The 19,493-nt window shown below is 50.6% G+C and overlaps 3 protein-coding genes across 3 annotated transcripts; all 3 read right to left on the bottom strand.

The window, feature by feature from the left end:
• Positions 1 to 101: 101 nt before the first annotated feature.
• On the bottom strand, positions 102 to 995 carry STEHIDRAFT_69816 (uncharacterized protein; the record flags this gene model as incomplete). The annotated part of the gene is made up of 2 exons (XM_007311592.1): positions 102 to 591; positions 658 to 995. 2 exons carry the CDS (start codon positions 993 to 995, stop codon positions 102 to 104), a joined length of 828 nt encoding a protein of 275 aa, XP_007311654.1.
• A 3,264-nt stretch (positions 996 to 4,259) lies between these two features.
• On the bottom strand, positions 4,260 to 11,201 carry STEHIDRAFT_106349 (composite domain of metallo-dependent hydrolase). Its single transcript, XM_007311621.1, has 22 exons — positions 11,093 to 11,201; positions 10,483 to 11,023; positions 10,076 to 10,423; positions 9,989 to 9,999; positions 9,913 to 9,924; positions 9,802 to 9,853; positions 9,332 to 9,473; positions 9,210 to 9,257; positions 9,037 to 9,124; positions 8,886 to 8,925; positions 8,712 to 8,790; positions 8,595 to 8,654; positions 8,435 to 8,528; positions 8,341 to 8,352; positions 7,606 to 8,260; positions 7,273 to 7,534; positions 6,978 to 7,198; positions 6,770 to 6,893; positions 6,183 to 6,706; positions 4,551 to 6,094; positions 4,383 to 4,492; positions 4,260 to 4,319 (listed from the first exon to the last, which is right to left on the bottom strand). The coding sequence occupies exons 2-19, from the start codon at positions 11,019 to 11,021 to the stop codon at positions 6,494 to 6,496; spliced, it is 3,000 nt and encodes a 999-aa protein (XP_007311683.1). The 5' UTR covers positions 11,022 to 11,023; positions 11,093 to 11,201; the 3' UTR covers positions 4,260 to 4,319; positions 4,383 to 4,492; positions 4,551 to 6,094; positions 6,183 to 6,493.
• Positions 11,202 to 12,309: 1,108 nt separating this feature from the next.
• STEHIDRAFT_24719 (WD40 repeat-like protein) lies at positions 12,310 to 18,934 on the bottom strand (the record flags this gene model as incomplete). Its single annotated transcript, XM_007311579.1, has 2 exons — positions 12,310 to 12,803; positions 18,571 to 18,934. Coding segments are annotated over 2 exons (858 nt in total), but the record flags the coding sequence as incomplete, so codon positions are not given.
• Positions 18,935 to 19,493: the final 559 nt, after the last annotated feature.

Genomic DNA, 19,493 nt, shown 5'->3' with positions numbered 1-19,493 from the left:
ACTACGGAGTGGGATTAACATACTGAGGAGCGACCCAATCAATCCGAGTCACTCCAGTCATCGAGAGCACCACCCTTCGTCCTCTGTAAACAAACACATCGTCAGTGAGAAGGTATATGTAACACGGAGGAGCGATCGTACGGTAAGGGTCTGCTAGGCTGCGTCACCAATTTGTCTTCCTCCATGTATGCCTCATCATCCAACAGCTCCTCCCGAAAGATTTTCCTAACCCCAGCTTCGAAGTGAGCCTTCGACTTCTCGAAAACCTTTCCGGCAGACCTGTTCTTCATAGGATGCACTTCTGCCCTTACTTCTGCAATCCTAAGCGTTGTGTCTAATCCAAGATTGATCCTCTCCTCGACGGTGGGGAGATTGTCCCGCATACACAGAGTAGTGTAACCTTCGAGGAGCCACGATGAGACGTGGTATCGTTTTCCTAGGACTACCATTGAGATCGGACACGACTTGTCCATGAGTGTATAACACTGAGTGATGGCTTTCGTGCGGATGGCGGCGCATGTCCACATCGTCGAGAGCTTGAGAGCGGAGGTCCATTCTTCGAGTGTAAGAGTCATACTCTCGGTCAACGGTCTACCAGGTAAATCAACCCTGGTAAGTGCTGCTTACCGTACACATTGCGGTATGGAGTGTACTTACTGCGGAAATATTACTTTGAGAAAGCTCTGGAAATCAAAGGCGCTGATCCCGGAAAGACGGATGGGGTTCTTCTCCGAGGAACCCTCCCGAGTACCTCCCTGCTCCACTGGAAGAGCGAACATCGTATTGAAAGGGCCGCCTTTGACCTCTTTCAGTCCATGCTCGGGAACACTGAATAGTTCGTCTTCAACCTGGGTCAAAGGGAAGCATACAGTGTCATGGAATATTGAGTCAGTGATGTTAAGTAATGCTTGTCGCAGTTCAGTGACGACAAGAGCAAATTGACTGACAAGGAGGATGGCTGGCCTGAAATAGAAGTTCTCGTTTCGGGTGGGCATCGGTATATCTCAAGTTTTGAGCTGTTTGGTGGTGGAGGTCAAGCTCTTAGACGTAGGGAATAGGGAGTAAGCCTGTGCGCTATTGTGAGATGATCGGAAGATAGCTGAGCGTGTTAGTCTCGCACGCCACAGAAATAAATAACATCTATCATGAAAACTTGAGCGTAATCTGTACTCGAGCGATATAAGATAGTTTTCTGCAAAATTTCACCCTGATTCCACTACCCGTTGTGAAGACGTCGACAGTACAGTAGAGCAAGCTGAGTGCGAGAATCCCAACGGAAGCAGGCATGCAGGATCAGATGGCGTATTCGTTTGAATATTTGGTCGACTAGCTCAGGACCCAAGGACAGAGCCCACATATCAACACTATCCGAGGCGGAAGGTAAGGCTGCGCATGCGGCATGAATCGACTTTTTCCTACTTTCAAAAAGGCAAATTCAGCCGGGGCCGTTCTGAATCTGCGCCACAGTCGCGCCTCGACTTTTCCTCCCTTGTCGTTCTTTCACTCTGACAGTATCCGGCCCCAGAGATCTGACTATCCATACTTGATATCACAATAACGTCTCAAAATTGCGTCCTACAATCCAGTTCAACATCACGGCGTCCACACCAACTCGTCAACAACTCGGAGTCACCGTCAGCTACTACAACGCCAATCTCCTACTGCTGATATATTTGATCTGGAGGATATGTCCTCTCAAGTAGGCTATAAGCGCGAATAAGAATAATGTCAGTTTGATATCGAAAGAGGCCGAGTGACAAGAAGGACGGCGAAGTCGGCGACTAGGAGGAGCAACATTGCCCATAATGAGAAACAAGGTATTTCGTTACTCACGCAACAGCCAGCGCAGTCGCCACTACAGTTCTATAAAGTCAGAGCATCTGTTAGAGTGGATATAAAATATATCCACATGAAGTACGAAGACTTACGTCGGGGCAGCCGCAGCCGGGAGGGTCCTCGCAGCACTGTTCACGAAAATGCAGAGCGTGAGTAAGTCATTATGCGTCGTCTTGAAGACTTCGTTGAGTACTACGTACGTCCTGCCTGGAGATGAGCTCTCCACGCTTGTTCACGGTAGTTCCCCAGCTGTCACCGGGAGACGCAGCAACAGCAGCCACAAGGGCCGTGATGCAGAAGAGAATAGAGAACCGCATTGCAAAGAAGACTTCAGAGGGCTGTGTGTAGATGAGTTGGAGAGGTAAAACGGCTGGGGTTCGATGGAGGTTCTTGGGGCGGGAGACGAGGTAGCTTTTATACAATTCTGGGAGATGAAAGCTGTGTCGGATGGGTTTCGGATTTTGGGAGAGACGTCAGCGAGAAGGGCGGATATGACGTCTGGGGAACAACTTTGCTGATCCATCTCGAGCGATAGAGTACGGATCACCCGTGAGTGGTGAAGGTTTTGAATACGATCAGCCCGACTCGGTGCGCTCGATGGAGACGAAGATGCGAAATTACTAGAGTGTGGGGAACGCGGCAGCCCCATGTGAGGAGAGAAAGGCGCTGGTTAGATCAGCGCCGACGGCAAAGTATGAAGCCAACGAATCCAACACGTTCGCAACGCACCTTCTTTTGTACAGAACGCGGTCTCATATTTGTAACTAGAAGCAGCAACAAACAATAAATCTGGTGGGATGGGTACACTTCTGGCCGTCACTACCCGTTGATACAACCTTTCAAGTGTGTCTCCTGTTGGTGCGGCCGCCGTGCTGCGAAAGATGCAACGGATGCTATTTAAATCCATGTAAGGTCAACCCTGAAACTCGCCCGTTTCTAAAATCGTCACATGAGGGTGATGTTGGAGTGATGCCCCACCCGCTGGTCAAAATTCCAAGGTGCGGATAAAGGAGCAGTTATATTACAGCTCAAGCCATGGATCGTGTCCGAAAGGTAAATGCTCTTGATGCTCATGTGAAGAAGGGAGTCGAGTTTGAGAGTCTGTCTCGAAGTAGTTAGTCCGCTTTGGAGAGAACAAATGGTAAAAGCGGCGAGCAGAGCTTCAGAGGATGTGCGTAATACATCGTGCAGATGTAGCTCCTCCGAAGCTACCAGCACTTCTCCTATCACCATTGTAGATTCGGAGTCGAGGATGGCCCATGGTAACCGCAATGATGAAACGAAAAGTATGATCGAGTTGACGGGTGAGAGGCAAAGTCGTCGGTGCTATAGTGATAGACTGCTTCCAGGTGAGGGAAGGAATACCAACGCATCAATGAGGTCAGCGCACGGATCGTGTGCATAAGAAAGAATAAGTAGATATCGGAGGGGATGTGGGTCTTCATGGTCGACACGACCACCAGGGAACATCATAAGATTCGGCATCCGCAGTGTCAGAAACAGAAGGTCAACGCGTCGCGATAAGCACGTAGTGAGTTTATCAAGATGAAAATGTCCCTCTGCTATTGCTTAGAGCTCGTAAGTGGATGAGGCTATGTGGAAAGCGATCCTCGCAGAAAGGCCTAGACGAGTCCCAGTTCGTCCTAAGCTAACTTAGGGGCAAACATAATACAATTGCAGAGAGTGAGGTAGTATCGTCAGCATCGAAGAAGCTCGAAGCTCGAGACACCCTGAAGCTTGTCGCGGCAGTGTCGTCGCGATGTCCCCGAGAGAGGAAGTAACACAACAGAGTGTAGAAGGCTGCTTTGTTGGACAGATGAAGTGGCACCGTCGTTCAGCGGCAACCGTGGGTGCAAAAACATCTGATATATGATATCTCCATTTCACAGAGTATGGAGTTTCCTGATATGACATGTAGCATTGCTGTGAATCCAGTCTCGTACAGAGAAAGCCACGTACGAATGGCCTGTATGAGCAGCTCGATACTGGTGAATGGAATATGGAGACACGACTAGAGAGAATGTTCAGCGAGACAATACACCAAGAGCAGCAGATCGTCGAGAGAACTAGCGGATTGAATGAACTATCCGAGGGCCTAGTAGGATATCGCTGTTGGAAAAACAGAATAAAAGATGTTGCTGACTCGGATCTCCAACTTGAACAGAGAGCGCGCCTGCCACGGAGAGGTCACTGCTTGCGTAGCAGTACTCCACGCCATATGGGAATCGTTCAGGGTTATACATGCAGACCATATTGAGCGCAAAGAACGAGAACGACAGGGACCTACAGATGAATGAAGGCTCTGAAGAGGATGGTCGTGAGTCGTGACGTCAACAACATCTCGGAGAAAGTCGGTTCCCACGCTCACCGATCTGGCCTTTCTCCCTTCAGTAAGAACTCGTGTTTGGGCGTCTATTCTGGTTCCACGATCCTTCGAGCATCCGGTGCTTGCGCGGGACACAGAGCGAAACTAGCAGAGCACGGTAAGACACTCGTCGCTATTTAGCATTTGTTTGGGACGGAGCTGATCGTTGATTACATCGAAGGCATTTCTCCTCATAAATTTGGGGTCAATCTGGGGTCCCGACTTCCCATATCGTCCGAGTCATCGCTCTCGCGCCAGCAACTACTTATCTCAAAGTTTTCTGTTACGATTGTACTGTCCCTCCTTGTTATTTGTGCAACGCTTTCTTACTGAAACTCGTCTTTGGTAGGATAATGGGAGGAAAACGTATTCCCCCTGAAATCTGGGCCGAAACGTTTCTCTGCGTTGTGGAATCGTGCGCCGACGGATTTCCGAAGCTTCACCCAAACCAAGCTCCTCTCCTACTCACTCAAGTCTGTCGGGCCTGGAGAGACATCGCGCTGACGACACGTCACCTTTGGACGCATCTGGATATCCCGCGTACCGACGACGACCGTTTCATCCCTATACTTCATAAATACATCTCGCTATCATCGCCTTTGCCACTCACATTCACTGTCGATCTCTTTTCCGGCGAACCCACATCCGCGATTATAGAGTTCATGTATGTCGGCGTCCTTTGCATCCACTCGGAGCGCTGGAAAGATGTACAATTCCGTCTACGCCATGATAAATCCGTCGAGGCCCTCACGTCCCACATCTCCAGCAAGTTCAGAGTCGCTGATAGACCCGACTTTTCGTCTTTGCAACCCATGCTGGAAGCATTCGAGCTGGAGGTGCCGTATGCTGCTCACGACAAGGCAATTTTCGAAGTCAAAGATGACGCTGCTCCCCACGTCTTGTTTCTCTCGGGCCTCAAATCGTGCTCAAGACTGCGTAGCCTCACGATCATCAATTGGATCCCACTCCTCACCTTCCCACAGAACGCCCTTCCGACCACTCTTCACCATCTTTCTGTCAGATATCTTCTGGAGCATCCTTTATATCCGGAAAAAGTAACCTGTTGGCTGCGTAATCTCCCCTCGCTTTCATCGCTCGACTTCAACATCCCTCATCTCACGACCGTGTGGATGACCGACGATTGGCCATATAACCCTCCCCGGCCGGAGACGCTTGACTATTCTTTCCCCGCCATTCGCTCACTCTCTATCGCTGCAACGGACCACGTAGCTATGAACTACCTCCTCTCACACCTCCCTGTGCCCAATCTTCACTCATTGCGCCTCACCGTCATCAATGACTGGAGTTCCCCTGCAGCCTTCATTGAGACGTGTAGATACCTGCTGAAGCAGTGCGCGTCTTCACTTGAAACCCTCGAGCTTTGCGGGTATCAAAGAGGTCTCAGTGACGAGGAGCTGGTGATGAGCATTACGAAAAGGATACCTGGCCTAAAATCGCTCGTTATTCGGCGGGCTCGATGCATCGACGAGCCAGTCTACGAAGAGATATTCCAGTCCCTCACTATCGACGCTTCAGATGGTCCGGATGGACGCCCTCTATCTGCCGCGAACTGCGAACTTGAGCGCATCTACTTCGACACTTGGCTACTACCGCCCAGTCCGATGTTCAGAAACGCTCTCGAAGATGGGCTGTTACCCTATCACATCGAGAGGTTCGAGGATCTGTTTATCGCCATGGCGGATATGGTCCTTTCGCGGTCTGTAGATGGTCCGAAGGCTCGACGGGTCTCGCTCGAGCTTGGTCCGATAATAATGAAGGTGTATAAGGAGTGCTATCCGGAGTGGAAGGCGTCGACTCAAGAACGGTGGGAGATGGTCACAGGAACAGTTTGGGAAGCCCAGGATAGCACTCCATGGTCTTCAATTCTTGAAGGTAAGCGACTACACTCGCCCTACGCCCTGACTGTCCGTTATATTCGACGTGAAGGGAATCGTTTACTGATATACCCACCCTGCAATAGCTTGCACAGACCAATACGGTAGTCCAGTCACGTGACCACCCCCAAATCCGTCGATTGTACCCAAATCGTACCCTTCCTCACATTTCGCTTTGATCATCGCCCCGTACGATTATTTGGTAGCACCTAAGAATCCTACATGCTTTACCTGATATATTTCCCCAGTCATAACATTCGACCCATCCCTACGGGTCTGTCTAAGCGTCTGAATTGCGTAAATGCACGAGTTCATAAAAATCTATAAAATTGCCTCACAACGCCTGCTATCCTCCCTGTTTTCTTAGATCCATCCCTACCCGCGATTCACAGTCCCATCAAAACAAGTCGACCCTCCCCGTCCTCCCTCTAATGACAGCCACCACCTTGCCCTCGAACGCAGTCAACTCTCCGCCTTCCGTCGCTACCAACTCCGGCAACCTCACGCTCTCCTTGACGATCGCATCGCCGCCAAGAAGTTTCTCAAGATTGGTGGACGCGAGAGCGAGGGCTTGGGACTTGGAGATCTGGCCGTCGGCTTCGAGGGCAGCCTACATTTGAGAGAGAACATAAGCTTCGGGGAATTAGTTCAGACAATAGAGGGCGAAATGTACCCAACCGACGTCAAACCTCGCGTTCCTCGCAGCCCAGCTACCTTCGCACCCGATCCCAACCGTCACGTTGTTTTTCACCAAGAGCGAAATCTCACTATCCTTGCTCAACGGCGGGCCAGGAAGCCTTCAAAGAGAAATGTATGTTAGTACGGCCAGTCCTCCATTAGCACGACCACCTCCTAAGAAAAAAACAGAAAAATCAACGCACAATCTCTTCATCTCCCAAACCTTCGGGAACGGTCTACTCGGCACGAAAATCACACCCACGCCCGCCTCTCCCAACTCCTTCGCAAGCAGATGCGCCTCAGTAGCGCCTGTGATGGTCAATTGGAGCGAGATGGACGATTTGCTTTCTATCTCGGCTTTGAGAGCGATGAGGGTCGCGATGATGTCTGCACTGTGGGCTTCGACGACGAGCGGTATCTTTTCCTATTGAACGGCAATAAATATAACGGAATTCGATTTGACGATCGACAGCCAAAGTGTCAAGAACGAATACGTACTTTGACCACGTCGACATAAATCCCCTTCCCATCAATCCCATCCACCAATCCCTTCCTCAGCACCCCAATCTGTGTACTCACGCTCGGCCCTGCCTTCCCGAAATGTCTCACCGCGACATGCAAGCCTACGTCCTCTTGGATGACAGCTCCGTCCTCGAGTTTGTGGGAGGCACCGAGGGAGAAGAGCGTGCTGAGGCCGGAGGTGAAGCTTGAGGAAGTGGGAGCTGTGATGGCGCGGGTTGTTCCGGAACGGTAGGCGAGCCTGGTGATAGATCGCCGTGTCAGAAAATCGGCGGAAGAGTCGAACGTAAAAGAGAGGAGATAGAAACATACAAAGCATCCCGAGTCTCAAACTGCAGCCCATCTACGGCTCTGATCACGGCTTCCTTTCCCTCACCCAACGCACTCGGCAAATCACCCTTCAAAGGCTCCAGAACGGTTCCGTCCACCGTCGACGCCTCGCCGGAGATCTCTTGGAGGCCAAGTTGAGAACCAAAAGAGAGAAGAGCGGGAGAGATGGAGCCGCCTTTGAGGTCTACTTCGCGGACGTGGACGTTAGGAGAAGAGAGGGCGCCGAGTGAGCAAGTGGTTATATCGCCGTAGCAGAGAACAGTTCCGTTCTGGACGATGACGCTTCCGTAGTGCTCGCTCCCTACGGACTCAGCACTGAACATCTCCTGTACCTCCACTTCTCCGTTCTGACCCACGCCCGGCATCCAGACGCTTTCAACCCCCTTGAACACGATAACTTCCTCTACATTACCCTCACTCTTCAGTTTCTCAGCCGGTCCCAAGGGCGGTAAACCCTCGAACTCGATCGCCTTCTTGATTTCGTCCTCGAAGTCGGGGACTTCGGGTACGGTCTGGAAAGTAGGCGAGTCCTTGGTGTGTGAAGTGAATGGAGATGCGAGTTGAGCGATTCCGTCGATGTAGACTTGGGCTGGGGTAGCTCCGAGAGCGAGAGGGTGAGAGTCCCAGACTACCAAGTCTGGTGCGGGATTGGATGAGACGATGTTCAAGGTTAATTTCGTGTGAGGGAGCTTGAGATATACGTTCAAATGTACGCACCAGCATCGTAGCCTACACCACCGAGGATTGAAAGAAGAAGGTACTGTCAGTGACGGAGAAGCTTGACGAAACGAAGAAGAGGAGTGTCACAGACCTTCCCTAACATATCCAATCCGGTGATCCATTCCAATCGTCTTCGCCGCAGAAGTAGTCACCGAGCTCAACGCCAAATTATCCGCAAGACCATACTATCTCGCAACCAGTCAGTCGACATTGAAGTAGCGATGTATACGGTGGCGAAAGGGAGAACGTACATAATGAGCTTGCTGGGCTTCATATAACAGGTACCTCGAATTCAAGACCGAGTGATCACTCTAGAGGACCAAGTTCGTTTCGTTATGTCATTGCGGATAATGATATTGAAGACAAACCTTCATGACCACTGTCAGTCCGTTGTCAGACAAAATCCTCGCCGCGAATTCAGATCCGCGGTAGGCCTCCCGTTTATACCTATATAAATAATGCAAGAGGGTGTAACAGGTTTAGAGCCATAATCTCCATTGCGGGAATGTGGGTGTAAAGTAGCAAGAATGATGAGAACTAACCTGGCATTAGCAGCGAAGATAGCAACAGAGGGCGGATGTCCTGATTACAAATCCAAAGAATAAAGTTAGAAGGGACGCGTATGACGGAATTTACCCAAGCAGAGCCGATTACACAGATCAATAGGAAGGTGGGGTCGTGAATGAGACGTACCGTAAGCTTTCTTGAGGACTTCCGGGACAAGGTACGCTTCATGTGCGTGATGTACCGCCGCGAGGGAGAACTTGAACTCGTTCGTGAGCTATAGAAAATCCAAATCAACAGCGGTGCTCAGTCTGAGTCTTGCGAACCAATGACGAAGGGAACTCGTCGTCGAGAGTACGTACCCTAATCAAATCGTCCAAATCCACCGCTTCATAGCAATGAGCTTGTACCTAAACGTCAAAAAGTATCAGTCAGTCGCATTGTTCTCCGTATCGGTTCCGATTGAAGTAAAACGGCGACATACCCTGACCCGTCCCCTCAAGACATCCACCAATGCATCCCACTGCAGATCATCCGGGAACTCGCCAAGATCCGTCCATTCTCCAGAAAGGGCTTTACTACAGAAAGCATCTTGCTTTTCTTTGAGTTGACGCGCGGTGTCGTATCTGTGTGAGAGACACAACTGAGTGAGTGCGAGCTCGCGTTTGCGATTCGGAGGGCGCGTTATAGTTATGATGTCAGTGGGAGGATTGTGTGGCGGGGTGTGGCGTAGGAATAAACGCGCAGAAGCAGTAAAAATTGATTAGAACAGACAATTGTTCGAAGTGGCTCATCGGAAGCCCTCGACAAGCGAGTGAGCCTTCCTATCAGTGGGAATGCTACCTATCTCGATAGCAAGAGACTCGAAACCTCGCTTTCGCGGTAGGTATACGGGTGTAGGTGCCTCGATGGGCCGCTCCGACGAACTTCAATGAATAGTGAGGAGAAACGTACGCTTTGCGGAAAGCCCAGAAGGTGTCCATACGAGTTCCGGAGTATACACGACCTAAAAAAAGACCCCTCAGAACCACTGTGGGGGTATCGTAAGAAAAATGTCAAGCGTACTTGGGTTCTCGCCTGACCAGAGGAGCTTGACAGGTAAGTAGTATATTTGGAGTAGATTGAATAGACACTGTCTTACCGCATGCATGCCTATAGTAAAATACGTATCAGCGACCCACATCCGTTTACTCACAACGTAAGAGACGAGAAGAAAGCAGAGACTCACTTCATCTGCCTCCAATGTCCACTCCATTCCTCGCCCTCTCTCGTATCCCTATACGTCCCGTTAAGATCCGCAGGAGGCTCCAATAACATCGCCGTCGGACTCCTCTCCTTCGTCTCCCTCAACTTTATCGCGAATGCTTGGCCTCCAATCGCGTTCGCGCTACCAGGAAGAACGAGAGCGGTGGTAATGCCGCCAGAGATAGAGAGCGGGTATGAATCGTCGTGGGTATTGAGGCCGTCGATGGAACGAAGCCAGGGTAAAGTGAGGCCTGCATGCGAGTTTCCGTCTGACGCACCGGAGAGTGCAGGGGCGGGATAGTCGCCGAGATGAGAGTGCGAGTCGACGATACTGGACACGAAAACCATGGATTAGTGCGTTGGGCATGTAATGGATACGGGAGGACTCACCCAGGTGTGACCCAAGCCCCATCAACGTCTACAATCTCGATACCTCCGCTCTTCACCAGCTCCCTGATCTCCTTCGCGAACCTCTTTCCTCCCAAACCCGGTGCGATACTCTTGATGATCCCCTTATCCACGAAAATATCGCCCTCCACTACCTCCGTCCCGTTTGCTCCACCAGTCCATATCTTCGCATTCTTTAACAGCGTGGGTTTCGTACCGGGTACGAAACGATCCGAAGTCGAACGGGAGTAGAACGAAGGAGATGGACCGGGCGTACGCGAGAGGTCGCGACACCGCGAAAGGGTCTTCTCGGCATGGATAGGGACGCGAACAGTGTGTTGTTGGTGACCGCTGAAGAAGGCCGAACTCGAATTGAAGATCGTAAAATGAAGACAAGCGAGGAGGATGAGAGGACCGAGAAGTCGGAAAGCCTTCGAGCGAGGTCGCCTCCGCTTCGTTTGGCCTTGCTGGAGAGTCCTTTCGTCAACATCAGTGCCTTCGTAGATGGTCGCGAGCCTGGAGGTCTTCAGATCGCGAGCCATGACTGGAGGACACCGCAGGCGGAAGAGACAGTGGGTCAACGCAAGAAATGATGTAGTATTATATAGCGCACCTTCCCACTCTGCTGTCGTCGTGTTATCGCGCGCGTGCCTGCTGATATGGTGCTATCTGTCCAAGCTCGAGCTTGAGTGCAGGGGAGTATTGCTGCCGACGTGGAAGAGAAACTGGCTTTGAGTGCATGGGGAATAAGTAATTTTGAACACTCGTCGGAGAATTGGGTCATAATCAAAGCCAACGAACAGAAGGGATAATAATCGCAGGAGAAGCGCGACAAAGCGAGTGCAAGAACTAAGTAAACAGGGGCTGAGAAATAGTCGGGTTCCGCTTACCGGCCGGGAACGTCCGGTGAACTCGTTCTGGCGTGAGTATGTAGATGTGGATGTGGCGACGAGGTTTGAAAAAAAAGGAAACGCAAACAATCGGTACCTCGACAAGAAAAGGATCAATAAACATGAATTAGGGTGTAAAATATATACTACAACTGTCAACCGCACACTCTAAAGTACTCGAAGCCGACTCACGATGGAGAACAATCCTGTGTGTCCAAAGAGGGTGGCGTACGTAGTTCGATATAGAGGCTAGGCGCAGACGAATCGTGTATCATAAGACCTGTCTGATATCTTCCAAAACTGAGAAGAATTAGAAACGGGGCGAGCAAATGAATGGGTACCACCGCAGGAGGACAGCAAAAGAACGCATCCTGTCTCGTGGAAGACGGACTACACCCTCCTCTGAGTTTTCAATCCCCGCACAGCGCACCTTCTCATCAAAATCTTCTCTCAAGCCATCAATCTCCCCATCCTTACCTTTCTACTTCAATCTTCACCCTTCACCCCTTGCTCAAGGCCCTCCTCATGTTACTGAGTTGCATAGTCGTTGACATCATGCATCCTACTCGAAGTCAAAGTCGAAATCTTCGTCCAAGGTCCTTTCGACAAGTGTACTGACGGAAAAGGACATCAATACACCAGGCTCCTACATTGAATGAATAGAGATCAAAAACACTCACAATCGACTAAATTTGTCCTCGATAGCACCCACCAATCCTAGCTCCCCGGGAGATGGACCTCGTGAGTATATGTCGATGACTCCAAATAAGCCGATAGTGGCAATCCATTGCCGGTCAGGTGAAATAGCTGAATACTCCAGAATTAGACCATCTCGCTCGGACCATCGTCGAATTTCCCCATCCATACATGCGTACAGTGCACATTCCCCAAACCAAACGAACTCGTCGAAAGATCCCGCTTGGAGTGAAGTCGGCAATCGATTTCCACTCTCCACATTCCATATGCTTAGTTCATCTTCATTGGCTCCTGCAATGAATTTATCATCATGGGAGAAGTGAAGGTCGAAACTCAAATGCTTGGTTTTCTCCAAAGAGCAGACGCGACGCCCGGAGTCTCCATCCCATATCAAGATCTCATCTCTTTCGTCCCTCGAGATGACTTTGCTGCCATCAGATGAGAACGCAACGGACATGACCCATCCCATATGCCCTTTCAACTCGAACAGCTGTTCGCTTGTCTGTGCATCCCAGATGCGGACTGTACAATCGTCAGAGCCAGAGACAATACGTCGGTCATCTGATGAGAATGCGACACAGCCAATCGAGCCAGTATGGCCTTTCAGTGGACCAAGAACGGTCTCGCCGTTCTCGACGTTCCACACTCTGATTGTGCGGTCCTCTGAACCAGAAGCGAGGAGCTTCCCATTGTGGGAGAATGCGAGGCAGAGAACGCAATCGGTTCGTCCACGGAACACTTTCTGCAAATTCCAGTCGCCGGCAGGCGACCAGTCTTTGAATATATCGCGAGGAGCGGCAACGGCGGCGTTGGATGAGGTAGAGCGGGTATCGATGGAGGATGAATTGTGGGATCCGATGGGATGTGGTGATGAGTTTTGGTCCGCGTGTGAGTCGTCCATGATTTGGGGCAGAGTCGGCATACTATATGCGGAGGTTTGCACGTAGGACGACTGGACTGGAGGATGACTGTGGGTATCGAACGGATAACCTATGGACGAGGAAGTGTCGATGTATGCATGTCGGTTCGTGAGATCCGGGAATGTTTGATGGAGCTGAAATGCTTCGATGGTTCCTTCGAGTCAAATTCAGTCAATACAGGTCTATTCCCCGAGTAATTTCACGAGATATAAGGTAGAATTCCGACATACGAGGTGCAGTCATATATTGCGCCGGCCACTGAAGAGAAACATCAGATTTAAATTCCAAGAGGACTGCGATAAATAATGACATACCTCATTTATGTGACTTACGTAGCTCGGATAGTTACAAGATGTATCAACATCCGTTCCGATGAACTGGAAGGATGCTTCGTCAAACGTAGTCTGCTGCACCGTATATGATGGCTGGGGTACCCTGTCTGGCGACGCGACAATGTCTGGGGATCGGACGCCATCGGACGCAGCGGCGATAGGGTTCACGTCGAGCCCTTCGCGCCTTGGCTCAACTGGCATAGCTTCGATATCGTCGTGGTCAGTCGCACCAAGTACCGGAGGGCTATAAAATCAGGGAAATGGAGGTGAGATCCTGTCGCCACATCCGGATGGTGGACGTACACGAATGGGATGAAGTCTGCAGGGACGGTCTGTCCTGCTTGGATCCCAACGCGAGAACTCTCCGAATTAGCTTCATCCGCCATTGCAGTGTACTTCTCATTCAGAGCCTCGTCCGCCAACACCTCCTTAATGACCGCATTGTACCTCTTCCATCTCTCCGACTGGGTCATGCCCTCATCCTTGACCCTCGCAGACAAGTCCCTCCAAGCCTGCTGAACCTTCTCGTCGTGAATCTTGGCCATATCTCGGGCATTTTTCGAGCGGTGGCGTTTGTTGGGTTTCGAGGCTAAACGTATGGACGAGGTCTGAGGCTGCTTGGCAGCATGTCTGGCTAAGACAGATGTTTGATGGTTCTGTATCCATCGGGTAATTCTCTGTAAAAGTAATCCAGTTTATCAGTGTCCACACCGATTGTAGAGAGAGAGAGTAACGCGCCTTTGGGTATTTGCTTCCATCTCGTCATCATTTCCACGTCTGTTTCGACCTGACCGTCTCGCTTCATGTACGGGACGCAAGGAAATTCGTGTTGAAAGTCCGCAACAATTGATTTCTTGTCGATATTGTGCAAGTTCCCTTGATCGGCGATGATGCGGCGCTCGAGCCACGCTTCCTCTTTCTGAAGCCATCTAAATAATGTCTGGTGGATGATCGATTTATGATGACATCATGAGTATACTTTCACGGAACAAGAAACCAGGTATACCTCACCGGATTACTAGACATTTTGGATGGCGGCACGCGTTAGACTCGACAAACGTTGAAGGAAGAGCTGAGTACAAGATGAGTGTGAGCGTGAGTTTCAGAGGTGCGGAGAGTCGCTGCTAGAAACAAAGCGAGCAAGAACAGGCTTTATATGCATGCAGACGTGCCAAAATAACTGGGCGCCGGTCGCGGGCGTGCTGATGTCACACCCACGATGCACAGCATAACCAAGTCATGTCCTTCCATTCCGTATTCGTTTCATAGTCGGGCAGCCTATACGAGGCTGTTATACGCACGGGTGAACAGGTGCTCTGCACCCGTGTAGCCAGTGTAATTGTACTTTAGCGCCACATCAGGGGGTCATAGAGTGTAACAGCCGCGGGTCGTATTGCAATCTAGAGCGTAGTGCGTTCAAGAACCTTGGTGATAAGTGGAAAGGACATTAGACCACTACCTGGAGCTGCGAGACAGAACTAGGGGGCAATTCACGCATGGGGTATCTATACTTGCCCAGACACAGTCGGACAACGGGTCGATCGAATATTACAACACAGCCGTAGTGTTAGACAACGAGAAGCGGGAACATCAACGCACATCGTGAGCTGCATGAGCTTCACGCAGACTATACTGCGAATTCAAGATCGCGTGGTCGCTCGAAAGAATTGAACGTGCTACTGAGTGCCGCATGCATCGTGGAGAGAGTCAAAGACACCTTCACGACCAACGTAGACTCGTTATGCGTTTTGGAAGCGTACTGGGAACCTTGGTGTGCTTCGGGTTTATATCTGCAGAATAATCAGAACGGCAACGTATAGTACGGCATGCATATCTCTGCGCACAAGCACAAGGCCGCGGAAAGTGAGAGTAGGGGAAGATGACGAACGTAGTCTAAGTGTTAAGCTGATATAGCGACCAAGGGCAGATATCCTATACACTGATGCAAGGGAGTATGAGCGAGATGGCGACATCGGGAAAGGCGTGTGTGTGGTTGTGTGACTTAGGGGGTCAATGAGTCGGAGCAAGATCACGGCAGGCAAACGTAGGAGTGGTTGGTTGAGGTGCTGGGGAGAACGGCGAAGTAGCAGTCACCGGGTTGGGAGCAGGAGCACAGGATGCTATGTACTAAGGCGGAGATTGAGGTTTAGGGACCTTCGATAAATATCAAGGAAAGTACTCACCTATGTGTGACCCAGCCTCCAGCGGAGTCCTGGCTTTCGACACTACTCTCTTCGTCGACTCTCACGTCTATGTCGACGGTAAGTCCATCCCTCTTACGCATCAGCTATGGCAAACCTCCTTACCCACGAGGTGATAGCGCTTGACCATCTCCGACCCGTCCAGCTAACTCATACATGTGTTTGCAATCTTCGACAGCATATATTTTGCCCAAGATGAATATCGATAGGATGCGATTGCGAGTAGAATGATAGAGAGGAGACCGCTATATGGGGTGGATCACGGCAGCGCCGAAATGTTATCTAAGGCCGTGAAGTGAAGGCATGCGAGCAGGATGAGGGAGTCGTGGACGTTTAGGATCACAACTGTGTATGTTCGCGTCTGCGATCACCTTTCTCGTGAACCTGTCCGTACCACCCTTTGCCGGTCGTCGAGTCCGGAGTCCTTCAGGTCAAGGGACATCGTATAGGTCGATGACTGTGAAATAACAGAGCGCGCGTTTTCTCGGTCAAGACGGTACCACACCAAAGAGCTGGCAAAGAGAAGATAAGAACGAAGGGCCCAGTGACTGTTCGCGATGGCAGCACCGGGGCCGGGAACTAATCTCGGATGCGGGCTTGGTTTCATCCGCGCACCCACACACTCTTTCCAACGCGTTTTCACGTTGTACTTGGTGATGTACCACTACCCACCACGAGTACGAGCGCTCTCAAGATGGGAGACGACGAACGGAGACATACCTGACGGGATTTGACTTTGTAACCAGATTTCCAACCCTGCCTTCCGTCTTCGCTCGACCTCGTTCTTCACTACTCTGTCGCCTCCTTTTCGTAGTACGAATCATGCATCTACGTTTGATGTCATCGATTTTGCACTCCTGTGAAGGTTCGTAAGTTTTTTTGCGCGTTATACTAGCGGCGTGTTAGAAACTGGAGGAGGCGGATATATACAGTGCGGAAGGTGCCGTTCGGTAGGTTTGGTGGGGGAACATGTCAGCAAATCGCCTACCGCGCAATCTGATTCGATTTAGTCCAGAGGTGCCCAGTGAGTATCTTGTCCACTGAGGGTGAACACAAAGATGGTGACCCTATCGCGCATAAGTGAGTGGTGAAGGTGGAGCGTATCATCTACGGGAACTATAAAGCGCGATATATGCGGATTGTGCAGCATCGGCGGAAACGTAGGAGGGATCCGTATTTGTGTAACAGGAGGAAGGGAACGTACACCGGCGCAGCGATGTTGGGACCATGTAACTGTGGGGTGGCGAGGCGGTAGACGTATTCGGATCGGTCTATGTCGAGGTGGGAGTGCGAATCGGCGATACTTCATACGAAGAACTCGTGTATTGGTACAGTGGGCTTTCAATAAATGTATGCTTACTCACCGAGGTAGTATGACCCAAACCTCAGCAACCCCTACCATCTCCATGCCTTCACTCTTCACCAGCTCTCTCATCTCCTACGAGAACCTCTTTCCTGCCAAACCCTGTGCGATACTCTTGATGATCCCCTTGTAATGAAAATATCACCCTATACCACCTCCGTCCTGTCCGATCGAAACGTCCATGTCTTTGCATTCTTCAATAGTGTAGGTTTCATGCCAGAAGCGAGACGATCCTACGTCGAACGAGTGTAGGACGAAGGCGAAGGAAGGATGTACGCGAAAGGTCCCGACAGCGCGCACTACCCTGGCCTTTCTCGAGTGTCCTTTCGTCAACGCCCATGCCTTCATGGATGATCGTTGAGCGAGGTCTCTCCGGTTTGTGAGCCATGGTTGTAGGCCTGGAAAGATGGTAGCTTTACGATGTGCAATCAAACAGTTCACTTTCTCCAAAGAAAGTGCTATCAGACTAAGAAACCGACGAACAGAAAGGCTCATAATTGCAGAAGTACATAGAAGCGAGACAAAGTGGGTGTGCGACGACAAAACCGAACAAAGACTGAAAAGGCGAAATACTCGGGCTCGGCGGAGGTGCCGTTCGGCGACGTCCGGTCAATGTTGTTGTGGCGTGAGCATGTAGATGTGGCGAGGACCGAAGCAAAAACAAACAGACAAACAGACAAACAGACAAACAGGAAGTGCAAACCAATCGGCACGTAGGTGTAGGCGAAACCAAGATCAGTGGCAGAGAATTATGGAAACATAAGATAAATTGTCTGACAATCGCACACCCTAAAAGTACCCGAAGCAGACGCGCGATGGAGAACAACCCTGTCTGGTCAAAGAGGATTGCGTATGTAGTTCAATGTGGGGGCCGGGGGAAGAGAAACAGTGTACCATAATACCGGTCTGATATCTACGAGAACGGCGAAGAATGAAGAGCAGGGCTATCGAAGAAATAAACACCACAGAAGAACAACAAATGAGAGCATATTATCTCCTGGAAGACGGGCCACACGGTATCCTCTCGGTTTTCAATCCCCTGCACATTGCTTCTTCTCGTCCGGAATTTCTCGCAAGCCATCCATCTCCCCATGCGCACCCCTCCGTGTCCAGCTTTGCCCTTCATCCCTTCTGCAAGGCCTTACTCAAGTGACTGAATAGAGCATTCGTCATATCATGCATCGTACTCGAAATCGGCCTGAGAGTCGAGATCTTCGTCCTCCGAGTCGCGGTCTTCGACGAGTTTACTAAAAGGAAAGTCCATTAATACCTCTAGCTCCTATATTGAATGAACAGAGAACAAAAACACTCACAATCGACGCCATATGTCCATGATATCGTCCTCCGATGCCAATTCTTCGGGAGATGGATCTCGTGAGTATAGGTAGATAACACTTTCGACGCCGGGACTGGCAATCCATTTCCGGTCAGGCGAAATAGCTGAACCATCATACAGGATTGAGGCCTCTCTGGTGAACCATCGGTGGATTTCCCCATCCATACAGGCATACAGTGCACATTCCCCAAACCAAACGAGATCGTCGAAAGATCCTGCTTGGAGTGAGGTCGGCACTCGTTTTCCACTCTCCATATCCCAGATGACGAGTTCACCTTGGCGCATCCCTGCGAGGAATTTATCATCGGCGGAGAAGCAAAAGTCATAGGGAAGAAGTTCTGTTTTTTCTAAACAGCGAACGCAACGCGTCGACTTCACATCCCATATCAAGATGGCCTTTTCGACGTCGCTCGAGACGACTTTGCTGCTATCAGATGAGAACGCAACGCAACAGTGGATATAGTCCTTATGCTCTTTGAACTCGAGCAACTGTTCGCCTGTCTGTGCATCCCAGATGCGGACCGTACAATCGGTAGAGCCAGAGACAATATGTTGGTCATCTGGGGAGAATGCGACAGAGAGAACACAGTCCGTGTGCTCTTTCAGTGGACCAAGAACGGTCTCGCCGGTATCGACGTTCCACACTCTGATTGTGCGGTCCGATGAACCAGAAGCGAGTAGCTTCCCATCGTGGGAGAATGCAAGGCAGGATATGGACATGTAATTGGTATGCACACAGAACACTTTCTGCGCATGCCAGTCGCCGGCGGGCGACCAGCCTTTGAATCTATCGCGAGGAGCAGCGACGACGGCGTTCGATGATGTGGAGTGATTGTCGTGGGAGGATGGAATGCGAGGTACGATGCTACGTCGTAGAGAGCTCTGGTCCGTGCGTGAGTTATCCACGACTTCGGGAGAAGGTGGCGGGTTATATGCGGCTGACTGAGAATGCGGCTGTTGGATTGCAGAATTGTCAGGAGTGTTGTTGGAATTTCTCATGGAGATACTTGTGTCAATGGAAGTGTAGTCGTTTCGAATATACGAATATGTTTCCTGTGACGTATCTGCGAGCCCTTGCGTCAAGATATTAGTCAAAGCGATCACCGTTTTGGTGAGTTGGAGAGCCTCAACGTACGTAGCGAAGCCCCGTATTGCGGCTGTTGAGGTTGAAGGTTGGCATACGTGTTCCCGTAGGCCAGTTCGCTTGCTTGATTGGCTCCCATGCTGCTGCCGAAGTTTATGCCGTACCAATGGGGGTCGATATCCATGGCGGAAA

Source organism: Stereum hirsutum (assembly GCF_000264905.1).
Source record: "Stereum hirsutum FP-91666 SS1 unplaced genomic scaffold STEHIscaffold_29, whole genome shotgun sequence".
Lineage (NCBI taxonomy): Eukaryota > Fungi > Basidiomycota > Agaricomycetes > Russulales > Stereaceae > Stereum > Stereum hirsutum.
Note: the sequence above shows the minus strand (reverse complement) of the source record. Positions and strands in the feature narration are given on the sequence as shown.